Below are 18,611 nucleotides of genomic sequence, written 5' to 3' on the forward strand. Positions count from 1 at the left end.
GCAAGCAATTACTAGATGGACTGAATAAGACAATCGTTTCAATATTTTACGCAGATTTTAGCAGAGATTCAGAGAAGCATATCAGTCAGGTGGATACAGACAGCTCAAGAGGAATGCCAAGATAAGCAGAAAAATAAACTGATTTTTCACATAGACTTAAGCATAATGATTATGGCTCTAGATTCAGGTGTTTGAAAAATGATAATTTATCCAATTTACAGACAGGGGGCCTAGCCCCCCTCCGTACCACCCCCTAGCCACCCTCACACACTTTGTGCCCCCTCAGATTCTGAGGTGCATGACGCCCCTGGCTACGCTTGATACCTTTAGCCAAAGCAACTTCCTCAATAGTCAACTGATGGAAATGGAAATATTCTATTCAAATCGTATTCAAATGAAGTGAATTGTTCAAAGGCATGACAACACTACAGTACAGTACTTTCATTTAGTACAGTACAGATCATTTAGTACAGTACCTTCCTTGATAAAGTGTGCATTCCATTAATGTGTGTGTGCTCTGCCCTACAGGCCAAGAAGCTGTGCCACATCATTGCTGTCATCATGGAGGAGCTGGTGAGACCACCCATCAATAGCTCTGTCTCCAGCCGCAACCCCTAGACACACACACACACACACGCACGCACACACACACACCTGCAGTTGGATAGGAAATGAGTTCTACAACTGTCAATCATTGATTCATATACGCAATGAAAGCGAATCACTTTCCACATCTACCATTCCTTCTCCTGTGTCAGTGATACTCCAGTTGGTGATTGATTGATGAAAATGGTTGAGAAATGAATTCTATCCACTACAGGTTTCATTTTCTCAATTTCCCAACAAACACGCACTCAGAGAGGGAGCCTATTGATAAGCGGACCTGCACTGATAAATATCAAAACAAATCAATGCCTTCAGATTTTTATCTAAAACAGTTCATTATTTTTAAAAAAACATCACAGCCTTTGAATACCAATGAATGTCCAAATTTGAATATTGCTTTGTACGTGTTAGGTTTCCGTGCAATATATCTTTATATAACTGATTTATCAATGTGTTTCTTTGTAGTAAATATTTTTGTAATTTAAATCAAATTATTTTGTAGATGGATGAAACTGTTCTTGTTTACTTTGTGTATAACTATTAAAAAGTATTGCTGAATAAGGCATTGTTTCAATTATATGTGGTTGGTTTATTGCGAATGGAAAAACTGTCATAAAGAGGTACTGGTTTCCAGCTGTGTTTAATATGATAGGCCTACAAAACCACTCAGTTGCCTTGTGGTTTGATTGTATGCCTTGAGATTGGGAAGTTGGGAGTTTGTTCGCCAGCTGTCATACCAAACACTGTAAAAAATGGACCCGATGCACTTCTGCTTGGCACTCAGAATTAGGGAGATAGATTGGAGTTAAGGCCCTACAATAGACTAGCTTCCTGTCCAGGGGGTGTACTTGTACATCAAGCTCATAGGAGCAGGGCTACTTACTTAACTTTGCAAGGCTACTTACTTAACTTTAGAAAACCACAAACTGTCCTTTCTCGTTCTGACTTGACTGATACAGCTGAGGAGTCCAACAGGATATTTGTAAGAATGGTGAGGACTGCAGAGAAACCATTACAAAACATGCATTGCCCTAATTTAAAGTTACGAAACCTATAGTTTCCTTGTCAGTTGGTTACCTAGTGTTGCAGTTACTCTGCCTTGTACTGTGATCATCCAGCCCTGCCTTGAACTTTATGGTCTGAGACTTGTGATTGTTAGTCTTGTGAGTGTGTAGCCAATACAGGGCTGTAAACGTAATTTTTATAATTTAATTCTACTGTATTCTATTCAGCCATCAGCCTGGATGAGTTGATTGAGGCCCTGGATGAGTTGATTGAGGCCCTGGATGAGTTGATTGAGGCCCTGGATGAGTTGATTGAGGCCCTGGATGAGTTGATTGAGATAGATAAAGCTGGAAGCAGAAGAGGAACTTGAATCGGATGGTGGTGGAAATGAAGATGAATGGACTTTTTGTCCGAAAGATGGGAAAGAAAATGTCTTGTGTTGATAATACCCCTTCTTATCTGGTAGGAGTACATTTTCTGGGAATGTTGGGGCCCGACTTGTTGAATGCGTTGGACATATTCAAAATGGTGGGGAAAGGTTTGGATAAAGTGAAATTGATGAAGATCACGAGGAGTGGACTTATTTGAATTGCTTTATGTTTCTGCTGCTCAGAAAAAGAGTACGGTGGGTCTCACTCGATTTGAAGATTATGCTGTGCCGTGCTTTGAGCTACGGTGAAGGTCACCTGTCAAGGGAGTCGTTTCTGGAGTCTCAGAAGAACTTGACATGGATATACTGAATAATACTCCTGGAGTGGCTGATGCTTGTAGGATGAATGGTTTTGTTGATGGCAGGAAAGAGAACAGTTTGTATGTACCTTTTGTTGTTTGATATGGTGTCCCTCCTGACCCGAGTGCAGATGGGATTTGTGTACTATCTTGTCAGAGCTTTTGTATCCAGTCCTTTGCAGCGTCAGCGCTGTAAAATGTTTGACATGTAGTACGTGTCTGCAGAAGAAAGAAACCACGATGTGGATGTGGGACGTGTAGGAAATATCACTTTGAAGGAGATCCCCGACTGTGGCGCACAAAATAATGGCCAAGAAGCAAAGGGTTGTAACTGTGGTGGAGAACATGAGGTGACATTCTTGGAATGCCTGAGTAGGGTATAAGAGAATGAGGTTGCTAAAATCAGGGCAGTGGTGAGTCTCCAATGCAGAGGCTGTCAACAGGATAGAAAGAACGAGTATCTTTGAAAGTCCGGTGAATCACCAGTGGACCCAGCAATTGTTCATGTGAAGAAAGTGGACTCTGTCTTTTATAGCGATGGTGGTAAATGGCACTGCGCACGCGGAAAAGAAGTCAAGAAAGATAGACATGACATCATTGCTTCTGCGGCTGAAACATTTCTGGGATTAAAAGATTTCACATCTGAAGAGCTACATGGAGTACTGTATCGTGCCGTCCTACCCTCTCAAGCCCTAAAGCCTGAGCAGGGTAGTTGAGTTCTCAAATGACTGAAGGAATGGGCTATTTCTTTTTTGTTCGTTTGTGTAGATTAATGTTATTTTTCCCTCCCCGTAATGGAATTACTCTTTGGAGAAATGTTTACCCTCGTCCAGTTGGTGGCGGCAACTCGCCACTAAAGGATGTGGTCCGCCATGAGGCCTCAACGAAGAAGAAGTAGCTATCCTATTTCAAAATAGAACGGTTGACTTGGGCCATCGCCCCTCCCACACACGCCAATCAAAAGAGCAGGACTCCACATATGGTAAGCCCTCCAGGAATCCCAACCTATCACAACCGTGCTTCATCGCCCCCAACCAAAAACGCCACTCCCTCATCTGCTTTGAATATTCGCTTAGAGTTGTTGACTTGAACCGCCTGTAATTCAGTGGATATGCTATGCTACTCGCCTCGTGATATGAATATGCATAGGCATCTTGAAATAACTCAAATATAAAGTTGTTTTTCTCAAAGTTCACGTGTCCTACTTATGTCAGTGCGCTCATAACAACTTAAGCATTGTGAAACTGCTATCCGATCAAATAAACCTCATGTAGCAGATAAGCCATACACAATTTTGTTGACCAAATGTGACACTCTCGTTGACCTTGCTTGGTGGGCGAAACAACGAAAAAACGCCACCCGCTGGAGAAAGATTTTCTGCCGAGTTGGTTCTCTTGCTTCCTCTCTGTACACTTGATATTTGAGAGACGATTTAGCTTTAAACGGGGTGACGAGATATAGACCGTGTTGCAACCTGTACGTGAGTATGATAGATATGCGGATATATGGTACATTAATAGTGCTTAGTGTTCATGTTATCGCAGGCTGTTCTTGACATCGCGAAGAAGACGAACCTAGACGTTGGGTTGCAGGTATGGAAACGTCAGCTAGCTAAGTTAGCGCGTACTATTCGCGAGCTAGCAATGAGTGAGAAACAGTGCTTAGGTAAGGCGACATTGACACTTGTTTTGTCACAATGTTGATTGTGCGAAGTTTAGCTTAGTGCATTGCATGCTTTTCCATTGCAGAAAATATGAGCTCGCCACGATAGATTTCCAGTTAGCTAGTAAGCTCACTTGCTAGCATGTGAAACGAGGATCGCGATATGCACACAAGAAAGTCACTATAATAACACCGTGTGGTATTTGGCTCCTCGCATCTCTCCTGTAGATCAGACAGTCTAATAGAACAGGTAAAATCGGTAAATTAATCCAAGGATAAGCATACGCAGAAAGTGATGACATTAAATATGTTGTACGTCGTCCAGCCAGGTGGTTTTAGCGATAGACGGGCATCGGACAAGTTTAGTTCTGTTTCTGACATAGGATGTTGTGACTGGGCTATATTAGTTCCAATGAAATGTTTCCATATATGTACTTTAGTTTGCCCCAGTTGCTTTCTGGGGTGTGGTTCCTGTACTACCTGTTAAGAGTGAAAGTTTCAGACTCTTGTATGTCTCTCTCCCTCTATATGTATGTCTCTGTCTGTTTCCCTGTCTGTCCTCTTTAGCTCTGTCTCTGGGTGTCTGGCTGGCTGGCTCTCTTTTTCTCTCTCTGCTGGTAACTTTAGGCACAATGTTGTGTAGTGTGAGCCAATAGAGCCTGCTGACTCAGTTGTTTTTGTATAAAAGAAGAAGAAATATGCTTATAGTGGTGGCGCGTTGTCAGTAGCTTTAGGGCTTCGGACTAACAATGTTTTCAACAGCACTATTGTATTCACCTCATGTAGCCTTCTGACCAACAGCCAATGTATAATATCACTACAGACTGAATGCCATATGTCATGCCAACGGCATAATTATTTACTCTTCCCTTTTATTTATCTCTTCCCTACCAAGATCTACCCAGCCATTCGTGTAATGAGGACGATTTCCTCAACACAACTTTGACTGAGCATCTAGCTACAGCTCCCAGTGTGCCCTGCTGTGAGTCCCAGTGGGCGTGCGTGGTCCTCCCCTCAGACTGGCAGAGCAGGCTGGCATAGCGGCACCGGCAGGGGGCCAGTGGGTGACGTTTTCCTCCAGCCTAAGTTGTGGTTGGAAGGGGCATCGAGAAAGAGTGTCGAGAAGACAAAGAGGGGTATCAAGACGACATCGAGAGTATCGAGGAGAGATCGAGAGGGTGAAGTCTCTGCCTAGCCTCGTCAGGTGTGTGTGAGGCTCGGAGCATGGTGAGAGCCTGCGCTGGTTGCCATGGAGCTACAGGATAAGAAGCAGGTGAGTTGCCTAGCGCCAAATGACGTCAGCTGGCACCCTGGAGTGGTGCTAAACGGAGAGGCTCCTTGGGGTGTGTGTGTGTGTCTCTGTGTGTGTGTGTCTCTGTGTGTGTGTGTGTGTGTGTGTGTGTCTCTCTGTGTGTGTGTGTGTGTGTGTGTCTCTGTGTGTGTGTGTGTGTGTGTCTCTGTGTGTGTGTGCTGACTGATCCCCGCAAATTGCCTTATAGCTGCTCCTGAGGGCTCCTCCTAGGTTTTTGATGTTGGTCAATAAATGTGGGCTATTCAAGACGCACATTGAAACAGATGTTTTTGGTCAGGTGTTACAAAAAACTACTGTCAAGTCATTGTCATGAGCTGGTATTTTAAAAGACCTGAGCTGAATGTTTATAAGTTGACAATGGTCAGAAACCACGCCATCCACTTATGTTCACCATTTTCCATTCTCACCCTCCTCCCTCTCTATTTCCGTCGTGTGCTAGCAGTTATTGTCAGGGTCAGTAATGCTCGTTAAACATACAAGTCTAGGAGGAGAGGCATTTAACAGTGAGCGACTGGGTCAACAGCAGCCAGGCGTAGGATAGGGTAGGGATTGGAAAACTGACAGCCAGTGCTCTGATTCAACAGGTTCAAAGAAGAACACCTCTCCACTTTTATCTCTCTGGTCCCACATACAGTATGTGCTGTGGATTATGTAATTATTAGCTCTTAACAGTCCAGCCAGAAACAAAGCCTACTTTTCTTTACTGCTCAAGGAGAGGAGACACCCATGGATGTTCTAGAGACTGTCGGAGTTAGATTAGAATCTTCAGTGTTTTTACTGTTTTCCTTAAGGCCTATGCCTTTTGACAGTATGCTGAAATGAATGGGACATTGGTGATATCATGTATTGTAGTTTGAAATGGGGTGGTGGTGTGTATGAAAAGGATCTTCTGAGCGGGTAGTGACCAATGGGTGGGTTTTCCTGTGGTTCATACTTTTATTTTTCATCCATGGGCTTATCAGCAATAAATATAACTGTTACATTTGAGAAAAACAGTTGCTACACTAGTTCTTCTCTCATGGAATTTGAAAGGGCTTAATATTCCTATCAAGCGTTCCAGCTGACTTGATATTCTAGTAAGAAACCAAAAGGACACACACAGAATAGTGAACCATTTTTACAAACTGGCTGCTTTTAACAGCCCCTAACAAAACTAAAGGTGTAATCATAATGATACAGAAGTAACTCAATCACCATTCTTGGTAAAGGCGAAGACCAAGAAGGGAGAATCACTTTCCTTAAATGTATCTTGAATGGAAAGAAAATAGCCTTTTATTAATGTGTACTCTCCAAATTCATATGCTCCTATGTTTTTTGATTGTCTGAACAGCATATTGTTAGAATTAACTGAATTCCATCTGGTTATTGGGAAATAAATAAATGTCATTCTGGACAAATCTAATAAGGCCAAGTACTATACACAGGCAATCAAAGCTCTCCAACATTATACTTTCTGATTACAACCTAATTAATGCCTGGCTAGCTTATAACCTAAAGCAAAAGAGTACACTTTACATTCAAATAGGCACAAAACATTCTCCTGAATCAGTTTCTAATGATCTAATGTGACATATGAGCCTATCAAATCATACTTATTTGTCACATGCACCATATACAACAGCTGAGTATAAGCCTGTATCATCTGCATATAAATGGACCAGAGAGCTTCCTACTGCTTGAGCTATGTTGTTGATGTAAATTGAGAATTGCGTGGGACCTAGGATCGGGCCTTGGGGTACTCCCTTGGTGACAGGCAGTGGCTGAGACAGCAGATGTTCTGACTTTATACACTGCACTCTTTGAGAGAGGTAATTAGAAAACCAGACCAAAGACCCCTGAGAGACACCAATACTCCTTAGCCGGCCCACAAGAATGGAATGGTCTACCGTATCAAAAGCTTTGGCCAAGTCAATAAAAATAGCAGCACAACATTGCTTAGAACCAAGGGCCATGGTGGCATCATTTAGGACCTTTTAAGGTTACAGTTACACATCCATAACCTGAGCGGGAACCAGATTACATACCAGAGAGGATACTATAGATGTCAAGAAAGCCAGTCAGATGATTCTTGACATATTTTTCCAACACTTTTGATTAACATGGCAAAATAGAAATTGGCCTATAACAGTTTGGATCAGCTTGATCTCCCCTTTCAATAAAGGATGCACAGTGGCTGCCTTCCAAGCAATGGAAACCTCCCAAGAGAGGAGAGACAGGTTAAAAAGGTCGGAGACAGGCTTGTCGATGATAGGGGCAGCAACCTTAAAGAAGAAAGGGTCTAAACCATCTCACCCAGATGTTTTTTGGGGTCAAGTTTAAGGAGCTCCTTTATCACCTCGGACTCGGTGACCACCTGCAGGGAAGTGGTAAAAAGAGGGAGGAGCATCAGGGCTAGTTGCATTAGAAGGGCTGGTAGATGAGGAAATGTTGGACGGGCAAGGAGGCATGGCTGAGTCAAATAGGAATCCTGACTTAATGAAGTGGTGATTTTAAAGAGCTCAGCCATGTGCTCCTTGTCAGTAGCCACCACATAATCAACATTAAGGGACATGGGCAGCTGTGAGGAGGAGGGTTTATTCTCCAGGTCTTTATTGCCTTGGCAAATACATTTTTTGTTTGTTTTCACCTTCTGGCTATTGGAATAAAATAGTGCGATTTCAAAATGTACACTGAACAAAAATATAAACGCAACATGTAAAGTGCTGATCACATGTTTTCACGAGCTGATATAAAAGATCCTAGAAATGTTCCAAATGCACAAAACGCTTATTTCTCTCATTTTGTGCACAAATTTGTTTACATCCCTGTTTGTGAGCATTTCTCCTTTGACAATATAATCCATCCACCTGACAGGTGTGGCATATCAAGAAGCTGATTAAACAGCATGATCATTACACAGGTGCAATTAAGGGCCACTCTAAAATGTGCAGTTTTGTGACACACAAATGCCACAAATGTCTCAAGTTTTGCACGCTGACTGCAGGAATGTCTACCAGAGCTGTTGTCAGAGAATTGAATGTTCATTTCTCTAACTTATAAAAACCACCTCCAATGTCGTTTTAGAGAATTTGTCAGTACTTCCAACTGGCCTCCCAACAGCAGACCATGAAATGGCGTCATGTGGGCGAGTGGTTTGCTGATGTCAACATTGTGAACCGAGTGCCACATGGTGGGGTTATGGTATGGGAAGGCATAAGCAACGAACACAATTGCATTTTATCGATGGCAATTTGAATGTACCGAAATACTGTGACGAGATCCAGAGGCCCATTTTAAAAAAAAGTATTTGTGACCAACAGATGCATATCTGTATTCCCAGTCGTGTGAAATCAATAGATTAGGGCCTAATGAATTGATTTCAATTGACTGATTTCCCCATATGAACTGTAACTAAGTAAAAACATTCAAACTGTAGCGGGTTTGCTTTTTCAATTTTTGTTCAGTACACATGGCAAGGTAATCGAGCCCTATAAAATGAACAAACTTGCAAAGCGGAAAAGATGTAGGACTAGCCGTACTAAACTTTAAATTGTATTTCTTGGCACTAGCGTTTCATCCCATCCTAAATTGGTTTAGGCATGGTTCTTCTGCCCCCTGGCTGAGTACAGAGAGAGATATAGTGTCTCCTATATAACCCTGGAAGAGGTGGTATTCACTGATATATTCCTTAAACAATGTATACTATGCTTTGGTCCTACTATTGTTCTCACAATTTCTATACGTTCGTCAAAAGTGCAAGGGTGCAATATATTTGGCCACAACTGTATGTTCTATGTACTCTGACTGTGTTTGATTCTAGTTTTTCTGTGGGTGTATTCACTGTTCTACTCTCTTCACCCCTATGGACCAGAACCAAGGTTCACTGACGTCTCTCTGTCTGTCTCGTTTCTCTCCCTCCATCCCTCCACTGCTGCAGTGTTGAATTATGTGCTGTGTTGGCTGGAAGGGAACAAAGCACAACCCTGGATGGGACAGTTTCTCTCTCTCTCCCCCCTCTCTCTCTCTTTTGCATCTCCTTTTTCCTCTTGCTGCCCGTGCACTCTTTTTATGTCTTCTGTTCTTTCAGCTTTCATCTGCCTCCCCTCTCTCTCTCTATTCATCTGTCTTTTCCTCTGGACCTGGGGCCAGGGTTCAGTGAGGCCAGTTTATCTCGCTCTCCCCTTCTCTCTCTCTCTCTCTCTCTCTCTCTCTCTCTCTCTCTCTCATTCTCTCTGTTGGCAGACTCGGCTTGGTCACTCTCCTGTATCAGCAGTATCATGGAGCCAGCCACTGCACAGAAAGAGGGACGTTCAGCCAGAACAGTCCAGCCAGAACAGTCCAGCCGGCACTCTGTGTTGGGATGGGCTAGGGCTGGGCGAGACAGAGAAAAGAGCCAGATGAGACAGGCTAGGGAGGCATTAGGATGCTGAGGCAGTGTCACCCAGGCTCTAACGTCAGACTGACTAGTCCCCTGGGTGCCCTTTCTCTCCGGTCATCAGACGCTCTCCTTCCCTGCAGGTCTTTTCTGTCCTCTCCTCTCACACACACTTTTCACACCTGGATACAATATTACTCTTTTTAGTCGATCGACGACAGGTTCACAGAGCAGACAACAGTAAGAGAAAGTGAGAAAGAAAAGGAACAACTGTATCATGGTCCTGGACCTGGAGCTGAGAGCTTGGTTCCGGAAGAGGGGGACAGTAAGTAAGAAGTCCGAATGGGGATGAAAGGTCCGTAGAGCTGATGGGTGGGGAAGAGAAATGAGGGGAAACGTGTCTGTGTGTGTGTTTGGTTAATCCAGGTCAATTTGCTGGCGGGCGTGTTGTTGTCGGTGCTCTGCTTAAAACAGGGTTATGCGCAGGGTGCGTTTGTGTGTTTATCCATGTCTGGAGGATTTTCTGCAGGCTTCCTTTACTCTGGAAAATTGTGAGTTATTTATAGCTGTGTGGGATGTAGAGCTTAAAACCAGCGCTGAAATGAAGTTGTGTGGGAAAAGATTGGGTTCCCACTGACATGTTAGATATGGTTGTTTCTCTGCAGTTTGCGTCACTTCCGTTGTGCAAAGATGAATCATGAACCGTACATCACATCGTCTCTGCTGTATTACGCTGATTAAAATCACAAAGCCATACAATCCTATTGGCAGCAGTGAGTTTAGCTCCTTGGTGATAGTCGAATTCAGTCGAGCCTATTAACGGTTTAACAAACAAGAATGAGTTTTGCTAATTAGAACCATATAACAGAAGCGCCGAAACTCGGGGCAACAAATGTGAACTTAGGATAATGGTTGATTATGCACATCTGTTTATATTGATTGTTGTGGTTGTGCGTGTCTGTACGCCTGTGCGTAAGACCAAGGCAATGCAGCTAGCAGGGTACTGCTGTGTCAGCTGTCATGGGCCGCCTGGCTATATGGAGAAGGTGCTTTGTGTCTCCAGTGTCCATGAATCTGTGGCCTTTTGAAATGTTTGAATCTTTCTTGACTGTAATGTGATTTCAAAATAGGTATTTTTTTGTTGTTGTCTGTGTGTGTGCGTCTGTTCCTGTGGGTTTTCAGGAGGAGGGGGTGGGGACCCTTGGCTTGTCCACTGGTCAGGCTCTGGGGACACTGAGGGACCAGCTCACCACCCTGCTTGACCAGCACCAGACCACAGGCCGTGGGAAACAACCGACTGCACAGGTAGGTACCACCTCACACACACACACTGACACACGGACAGATGCATGCGCACCACACACACACACACACGTTTGTTTTTCTGTCCTTGAGGGGATCAAACAATTTGATTCCCATTCAAAATCATATTTTCCTTAACCACAAACCCCTAAACCTAACCCTAATTGTAAACCTAACCCCTGAAACTGAAGTAGCCTTTTTCCTTGTGGGGACCGGCGAAATGTCCCCACTTGTCTGAATGTTCCTTGTTTTATTATCCTTGTGAGGACTTCTGGTCCCCACAAGGATAGTATAACCAAAAACGGACACACGCGTATTGAGATGTGTCAAACACGTGTTTTGTTTGTTGATGTTGTTATAGGAGCAGTGGGTGAAGAGCTTCCTTCACCATGGCAACCGACACTCCTGTCTCCATTGGCCAGGAGCTGCCCTTACACTGCTGGTGGTGTTGGGACTTCTCTGTTGTTACGGCGACCAGCCACACGGCAGGTGTGTAACTGTGTGCTTGTGTGAATTAGGGCTCTGACAGTCATAGTTATTGGCCATCCAAATGGCTGCGGTCACCGTAATAACACTTTACATGACACCCAGTGTCATAACACGATCATAACCATGTCGTAATGTCCTAACAGCTGACATAACTTGTCATAACACTGTCATGACCCAGATACAGTGCATTCGGAAAGTATTCAGACCTTGACTTTTTCCACATTTTCTTACATTACAGCCTTATTCTAAAATTGATTAAATTGTTCCCCCCCCATCAATCTACAAACAATAACACATAATGACAAAGCAAGAAATTGTTTTGGGAAATCTTATGTAAAACGTAAGCAATCAGACCCTTTACTCAGTACTTTGTTGAAGCACCTTTGGCAGCGATTACAGCCTCGGGTCTTCTTGGGTATGACGCTAGAAACTTGGCACACCTGTATTTGCAGAGTTTCTCCCATTCTTTTCTGCAGATCCTCTCAAGCTGTGTCAGGTTGGATGGGGAGAGTTGCTGCACAGCTATTTTCAGGTCTCTCCAGAGATGTTAGATCGGGTTCAAGTCTGGGCTCTGGCTGGTCCACTCAAGGACATTCAGAGACTTCTCCCGAAGTCACTCCTGAGTTGTCTTGGCTTTGTGCTTAGGGTCGTTGTCCTGTTTTAAGGTGAACCTTCGCCCAGTCTGAGGTCATGAGTGCTCTGGAGCAGGTTTTCATCAAGGATCTCTCTGTACTTTGCTCCGTTCATCTTTCCCTCGATCCTGACTGGTCTCCCAGTCCCTTTCGCTGAAAAATATCCCCACAGCATCATGCTGCCACCACCATGCTTCACTGTAGTGATGGTATTGGTCAGGTGATTAGCGGTGCCTGGTTTCCTCCAGATGTGACTCTTGTCATTCAGGCCAAAGAGTTCATTCTTGGTTTCATCAGACCAGAGAATCTTATTTCTCATGGTCAGAGGCCTTAAGGTGCTTTTTGGCAAACTCCAAGCGGGCTGTCATGCGTTTTACTGTGGAGTGGCTTCTGTCTGGCCATTTTTTCTTACCCTTCCCCAGATCTTTGCCTCTACACAATCCTGTCTCGGAGCCCTGCGGACAATTCCTTCGACCTCATTGCTTGGTCTTAGCTCTGATATGCACTGTCAACTGTGGGAGCTTATATAGACAGGTGTGTGCCTTTCCTAATCATGTCCAATCAATTGAATTTACTACGGGTGGACTCCAATCAAGTTGTAGAAACATCTCAAGATGATCAATGGAAACAGGATGCACCTGAGCTCAATGTCGAGTCTCATAGCAAAGGGTCTGAAGACTTATGTAAATAAGGTATTTCTGTTTATTTTTAATACATTTGAAAAAAAATGATGATTTCACTCTGTCATATACACTTTGTGTATAGATTGAGGGAAATTATTGATTTCATCCATTTTAGAATAAGGCTGTAATGTAACAAAATGTGGAGAAGGTGAAGGGGTCTGAATACCTTTCGAATGCACTGTATTTACATCTGTTGCGGCATATTGTGTTATTTTATGTCTGGTTATGACACACACACAATTGTCAAAAACCCGCATTTATTCAAATGAGTTTTTTCCCTGCCAAGCAGTTTCCTTTCATTTGAATGTTTTTTTTTCTTACATCCTTTGTTGTAATGAATTCTTTAGTCATGTTTTTTTTGTAATCATATTTTGAAATAACTTGTAGAAAATACACTTTATGACCCTGTTAAGAAGCATTATAACCATCATAGGCCAATCTGGCTTAGATTACTATCACGTACATGCCCTTATGTCAGCCGTCAGTCAAAAAGAGGGTGTCTTTGTCCCGCTCCTGATATCTGCTCCTGCATTCATCCCAGTCATCAGCAACAGAGCATTGGGGGTAGGTGCATGTCTGACATCAATGTGTGTGCAATTACAATGAAAATGTAATATGATAAATGTATATATTTAACATGGCATACCTGTCAACAGTATGTTTATGGTGTAATGGAGTGTTTTGCCTTGCTTTGTGGGTTTTCACACTCTTATGTAGGTTTCATAACCAGCCATAAAATAACACAATATATGCCACAAGTGTTATGACCATATTACTGGTTATGTCAGCTGTATGATCATTATGACGCTGAGTGTCAAGGAAAGTGTTACTGTTTTTTTTAAGACACATTTTCTCCTCTTCCGCCCCTGATTGCTTGTGCTGCCATAGGAATAGAACCGGCGTCCCCATTCAAGTCCGTTGTGGCATAATGGGTGGACTGGTGGCCATTGCCGAGTGAACCCACGAGAGCGAAGCAGGAAGTAATAGCAAGAAGTGTGTTAATGCGATGCACCTCAATATGTGCTGTGACTTGTTGATTCAACTGTATATACAAAAAGTACATTCCATTGCATTACTTCGGTTATCACTTGAATGAACATTCTACATTCCCATGGAAGTTATTGCATCATAATACCAGGCAGCCATTGTGTCAAATTGCCAGGGTTAGAGCTTCCAAGCCTGTTTTATTCATTATTTTCTATGTGTGCTGCTGCCAAAGGGAGAGGGGCATTGCCTAGGACAGTGTTTCCCAACTCCGTTCCTCGAGTTCCTCGTACACACACATTGTAAGCACCGGACAAAAACACCCGATTCAACTTGTCAAGGGTTTGATGATTAGTTGACAAGTAGAATCCGGTGTGCTTGTCCACAACATAAAAATGTACTATTTTAGGGTCCCCGAGGACCAGAGTTGGGGAAACACTGGCCTAGGCAACCGAAGACTACAAGGCTACAACACGCAGTAAAACAAAGTTCAGCAAGGAGCAACAGTTTCACGTTAAGAGTCCATGTTACTGCAGAAACAGACCTCAACCTCACGAATTCCTGGCGGTCTGGTCTTCAGTCAGCTGTTCGTTTCATTTTTTTTTTTTTTTTACGGTTATTTTATTTTCATGATGCTCTTCATCCATAACCGGTCGGTTACACGATTATAGGGCTATTCTGCCGGCCTTAGTGTTTATTAGTTAGACGGCTCCTCTGTCACGGCTACCCAAATATTCCTGTCAGAGATACTTCAAGGTGAACTAAGGTTGTGAAACCCAGGAAGACAAAACAGTCAGTGAAATATGTCAATTTTGACACCTCGCTCCTCCTCCCCTCTCTCTAGTTCTGGGATCGAGTTGGTGAACGCTGCAGCCCTCCTCCTGCTCTTCACGCTGAGCTTCATGCTGATTGGTCGACAGCAGAGGCTGAGGAGGACTGAGATGGTGCACCGGCTCAACAGCATCATCAATCAGCTCAACGGTGAGCGGAAGAGCAGAGATTGGGATGGAGGGAGGAGATATAGAGGAGAATAGTTGACATTAGGACAGTTGGAGGGAAAACATTGTGAAATAAACACTACTTTACTTGAGGTTGGCAAGTTTCCACCATTTTTGTTTTGTGATCCGATCTTTTACCCTCTGCACTCTCTCCCTCCTCCAGACTACCTGTCGGGATGGGCAGATTTGGGTAATGGGGTGAGGTGGTCTCCCTCCCTCTACCCTGACCTGTACACCCCCTCCTCCCCCTCCTGGTCGCTCCACTGGGCCTACCGCGACTCCAAGCTGGTCAACCTGCCTGTGTCCCTACTGGTGGAGGGAGACGTCATAGCACTACGGCCAGGAAAGGAGGCCTTCGCTTCCCTCAGAGGCATCAAGGTACAACGAGAGGGGTGAAGAGGGTGGAAAAAGAGGGATGGAGGGAGGAGAGGATGGGTAGAGAGAGACATCATAGCACTTAGACCGGGAGAGGAGGGCTTTGCTTTCCTCAGACATCAGTCATTTGTTTTCTTCTCCTGGCTCGGGAGTAGAAGAGAGATTGACTTCATCACTACTTGTATTTTGTGAAAGGTATTGATTGACAAGCTGAATGCACCGAGCTGTCTGTTTTAAACTAACACACAGCTCGGACTCCTATGCATACCACACAAGACATGCCACCAGAGGTCTCTTCACAATCCCTAAGTCCAGCACAGTACTACATAGAGCCATGACTACATGGAACTCTATCCCACGTCAGATAACTCATGCAAGCAGTAAAATTAGATTTTTTTTTTAAACAAATCAAAATACACCTTATGGAACAGTGGGGACTGTGACGCACAGACACATGCATACACACACATTTTAATATAACCTTTATTTAACTAGGCAAGTGAGTTCAGATCAAATTCTTATTTACAATGACTGCCTACACATGATAACATACGCACTATACACACACGTACACATGGATTTTGTATTATAGATATGTGGTAGTAGAGTAGTGGCATGAGGGAACACAATGTGTTGTGAAATGTATTCTAATGTTTAAAAAAAATTGTATAACTGCCTTAATTTAGCTGGATCCCAGGAAATGGGGATCATAATAAATACAAAATCAAGGATGAGATATGTGTATGTCTCTCACCTGTATTCACTCCCTGTGTCCTCTACATCTCCTTTCTCTAGGATGATGAGCATATAGTTCTGGAGCCAGGTGACCTTTTCCCACCTCTCTCCCCTCCTCCCTCCCCCCGGGGGGACCAGAAGAGGGTTCCCCAGAGCCCCCAGCAGCACCGCCTCTTCAGGGTGGTCCGCACCCCCATCCTCGACAGCGTCAGGTTGGTAATGCTTCCCCTCAAGTCCACCTTTGAGGCTGGACCGTCTGACTTGACTGGTGAGGTGAACGAGTTTGAGGTAACAGTTCACCACTAGCTAGTTTTGCGGAGGAGGAGGAGCCATCTTTCTTCTCCTTTCTCCCGTCTTTGTTTCTTTGTTAGTGCTTTTATTTGGTTATTTTATGATGTGAAGCATTTTGTTATTTACATTGAGAAGTGCTATACAAATGAAGTTTATTCTTATTGGAGAAGGTCCAAAAATTGAACTCAAGTATAAAGTTTGCGCAAATCATGGAACTAGAGTCGAGGGAAGCCTGAAATGGTCACTTTTTAAGCAGTCTCCCATACCCAGATTAAGCCTACGCTTGAACTAAACATGCTTTTCTCTCCAGGATTAGGCTTGATCTGCATGGGTCCAGTAAACTGTCCCATAAAGTTTTATAAAATGACTGACACCCCTGGCTGAATTCCACTCTGTACTGCACAGGAACAGTCTTGACCTGGCTCTGTCTCGACCAATCACAGCCCTGGATAATGAGAGGTTCACCGTGCAGTCGATCATGGCCAAGTTCGCCTGCCCTATAGTACTGGTGAGACACAAGCGTACACACACGCGCACAGATGCACAGTTAATTCTTTATATCTACTGGATGCGGTCCCTCATATGTCACGCCTCTCCTCCTATAGGTGGCGTTCTTGGTCGTGAATACGGTGCGGTATTTCTGCGGCGCCCCCGGCCTCACTCCTGGGCGCTTCAACTTCATCCAGCTGCAGGTATGGAGACTCGACACATTTTCTTGGTCGTGCCTCTTCTCCTTATTTTTCATACATGATATGCCAGGGTAGGCTTAACCTGTGGGGACAGAATCTCATCCAGAGATGATGTTGTCCTGGCAGAATCAGAATTATTTAGTTAACATTTATAAATAAGATGTTTTATTCATTTTATAGCATGCTTATGTGGGCAAAGTTACGTGGGCCCAGAGAGGGGAGAGGTCTGGTTAGTCTTATCTGTGAATGTGTCATGTGTAAACAGATCTTTTAAACCATGTGAAGGGATGGTTGAGGGGGAACCAATTATCTCTTGGCTCCACAATGTCTGTGTGCCAGTCACTGTCTCTCTGTGATCTTGTCCAGGAGGGGGTGTATTTGATATATGCCATTGGAAGAGGTAGTGTTTTTGTTTCTGAGTGGTACCAAGAGCGAGATAAGAACACAGTTTAGGAGACCAAAGCTGAACGATAATTTGCTGTCTGGCAAATGTGTGTCTTTGCTATAAAGGATCTCAGTTGCAATGTGTAAGGACTCTCAGAGAATTCATTTATAGACACTGAGTTGATCTGAGAGTCACAGGGTTGTGATGGAGCTCATATAATTAAAGATGGACTTTATGATAACTCTGTCTTGTGTGTGGTTTGCTCTCTTGTGATTTGGTAATACAGGAAATTTCCACTACAATGTGCAATAAGATATAGTAGATTCTCCTTATTGTAGTAAGTGTTTTGTGTATTCCAGCTGATGGGAGTGCTGCCCATCCTTCCCCTGCTGTTTCCTGTCATGTGGGTGCTGGTCAATGCCTATGGAGAGGCTAGTGTCCTGGCTGAGTCCAGCAGAGCTTCTCCTACTGGCCTGGTGAGACACGCGCGTACACACACTTGCGTGCCATGTGAGAGACAGAGAGGCTCCTGTGTGGTTTAACTAGCCTCTTCTCTCACCCCAGCTTGCTAAGTTCTCTGAGGACACTCTAAGCAGCTATACTGAAGTGGTGTCCTCCCAGGTATAAACTCTCAACTCTCAGCTCCCTCGCCCTCCCCCTGTCCTCACGCTGCCCGCTCTCGCCACTGCACCGCCCACCATGAAACCCTGTACGCAGCTCACGCCCTCACGTATTTCCTTTTGTTGTTCGAGTTTAGTACTACAATCATGTATTTAGTTTTGCATTGTTTCTCTTATTTTGTTGATTTTCTTCATCTGGCATGACGATATCTTTTTATCAGTTCTATTTGTCAGCCAATCAGATCTTCCCTGATGGGAGGGCAAATTTGACTAATCTTGTTTTGGTCATTTGTCATCATACCATTTCTTCACCTGATCACGTAACGCTTCGACACCCACGAACCCCAGTCCCCACCAACCCCTGCTGCGCTACTGACATATTGGCCCAGTCATGAACTAACCCCCAGCACCCTCCCCGCTAGAAGGGGAAGGGCTTGAGCTTGGTTCTGGATTGGCCCCTACCCTGAGCCTGCTTGTAATGCATGATGGGGAAATCAGCCCCTCTAGCTGTCTCCTTTTACTCTCAAAACACCCTCCTTTCCTCAAGTGCCTTACTTGATGAACACTAATCTGAAAAGGACCTAATTGGTGGGCGCAATATGATTTCATGAGGAAAGGAGTTAAGGAAAGGAGTTAAGGAAAGGAAGCATCTGAGAGTGTACGGTCAGACTCAAGACATCTAAAGGACGTCTACCAATGCTGTGTTTTACTCGCATTGAGGTTCCAAAACCTTTTGGGAAAGTTTGAGGTGTTCTTGAGA

General features: G+C 44.0%; 2 protein-coding genes across 7 annotated transcripts in view; both read left to right on the forward strand.

Moving 5' to 3' along the window:
• Positions 1–1,183, forward strand: part of LOC110498735 (unconventional myosin-XV) — a 35,334-nt gene extending 34,151 nt beyond the window's left edge. Inside the window, exon 58 of the mRNA XM_036956461.1 lies at positions 529–1,183. Coding sequence (XP_036812356.1) covers positions 529–618 — 90 coding nt within the window. The 3' untranslated portion in view covers positions 619–1,183. The remainder of the gene's footprint in view (positions 1–528) is intronic.
• A 2,258-nt stretch (positions 1,184–3,441) lies between these two features.
• LOC110498931 (transmembrane protein 94) overlaps positions 3,442–18,611 on the forward strand; it is a 29,793-nt gene continuing 14,623 nt past the window's right edge. The window contains exons 1-11 of one of the 6 annotated variants that reach the window (XM_036955722.1): positions 3,442–4,005; positions 4,898–5,275; positions 10,851–10,973; positions 11,332–11,459; positions 14,603–14,739; positions 14,920–15,134; positions 15,927–16,078; positions 16,563–16,665; positions 16,763–16,849; positions 17,591–17,707; positions 17,796–17,852. In XM_036955722.1, the coding sequence (XP_036811617.1) occupies positions 5,252–5,275; positions 10,851–10,973; positions 11,332–11,459; positions 14,603–14,739; positions 14,920–15,134; positions 15,927–16,078; positions 16,563–16,665; positions 16,763–16,849; positions 17,591–17,707; positions 17,796–17,852 (1,143 nt within the window). In that variant the 5' untranslated portion in view covers positions 3,442–4,005; positions 4,898–5,251. Of the gene's footprint in view, positions 4,006–4,897; positions 5,276–9,643; positions 9,994–10,850; positions 10,974–11,331; positions 11,460–14,602; positions 14,740–14,919; positions 15,135–15,926; positions 16,079–16,562; positions 16,666–16,762; positions 16,850–17,590; positions 17,708–17,795; positions 17,853–18,611 lie in introns of those variants that run through there. The other 5 variants (XM_021575657.2, XM_021575659.2, XM_021575658.2 and 2 more) reach the window with 5 other exon arrangements.

Source organism: Oncorhynchus mykiss, chromosome 20 (assembly GCF_013265735.2).
Source record: "Oncorhynchus mykiss isolate Arlee chromosome 20, USDA_OmykA_1.1, whole genome shotgun sequence".
Classification (NCBI taxonomy): Eukaryota; Metazoa; Chordata; class Actinopteri; order Salmoniformes; family Salmonidae; genus Oncorhynchus; species Oncorhynchus mykiss.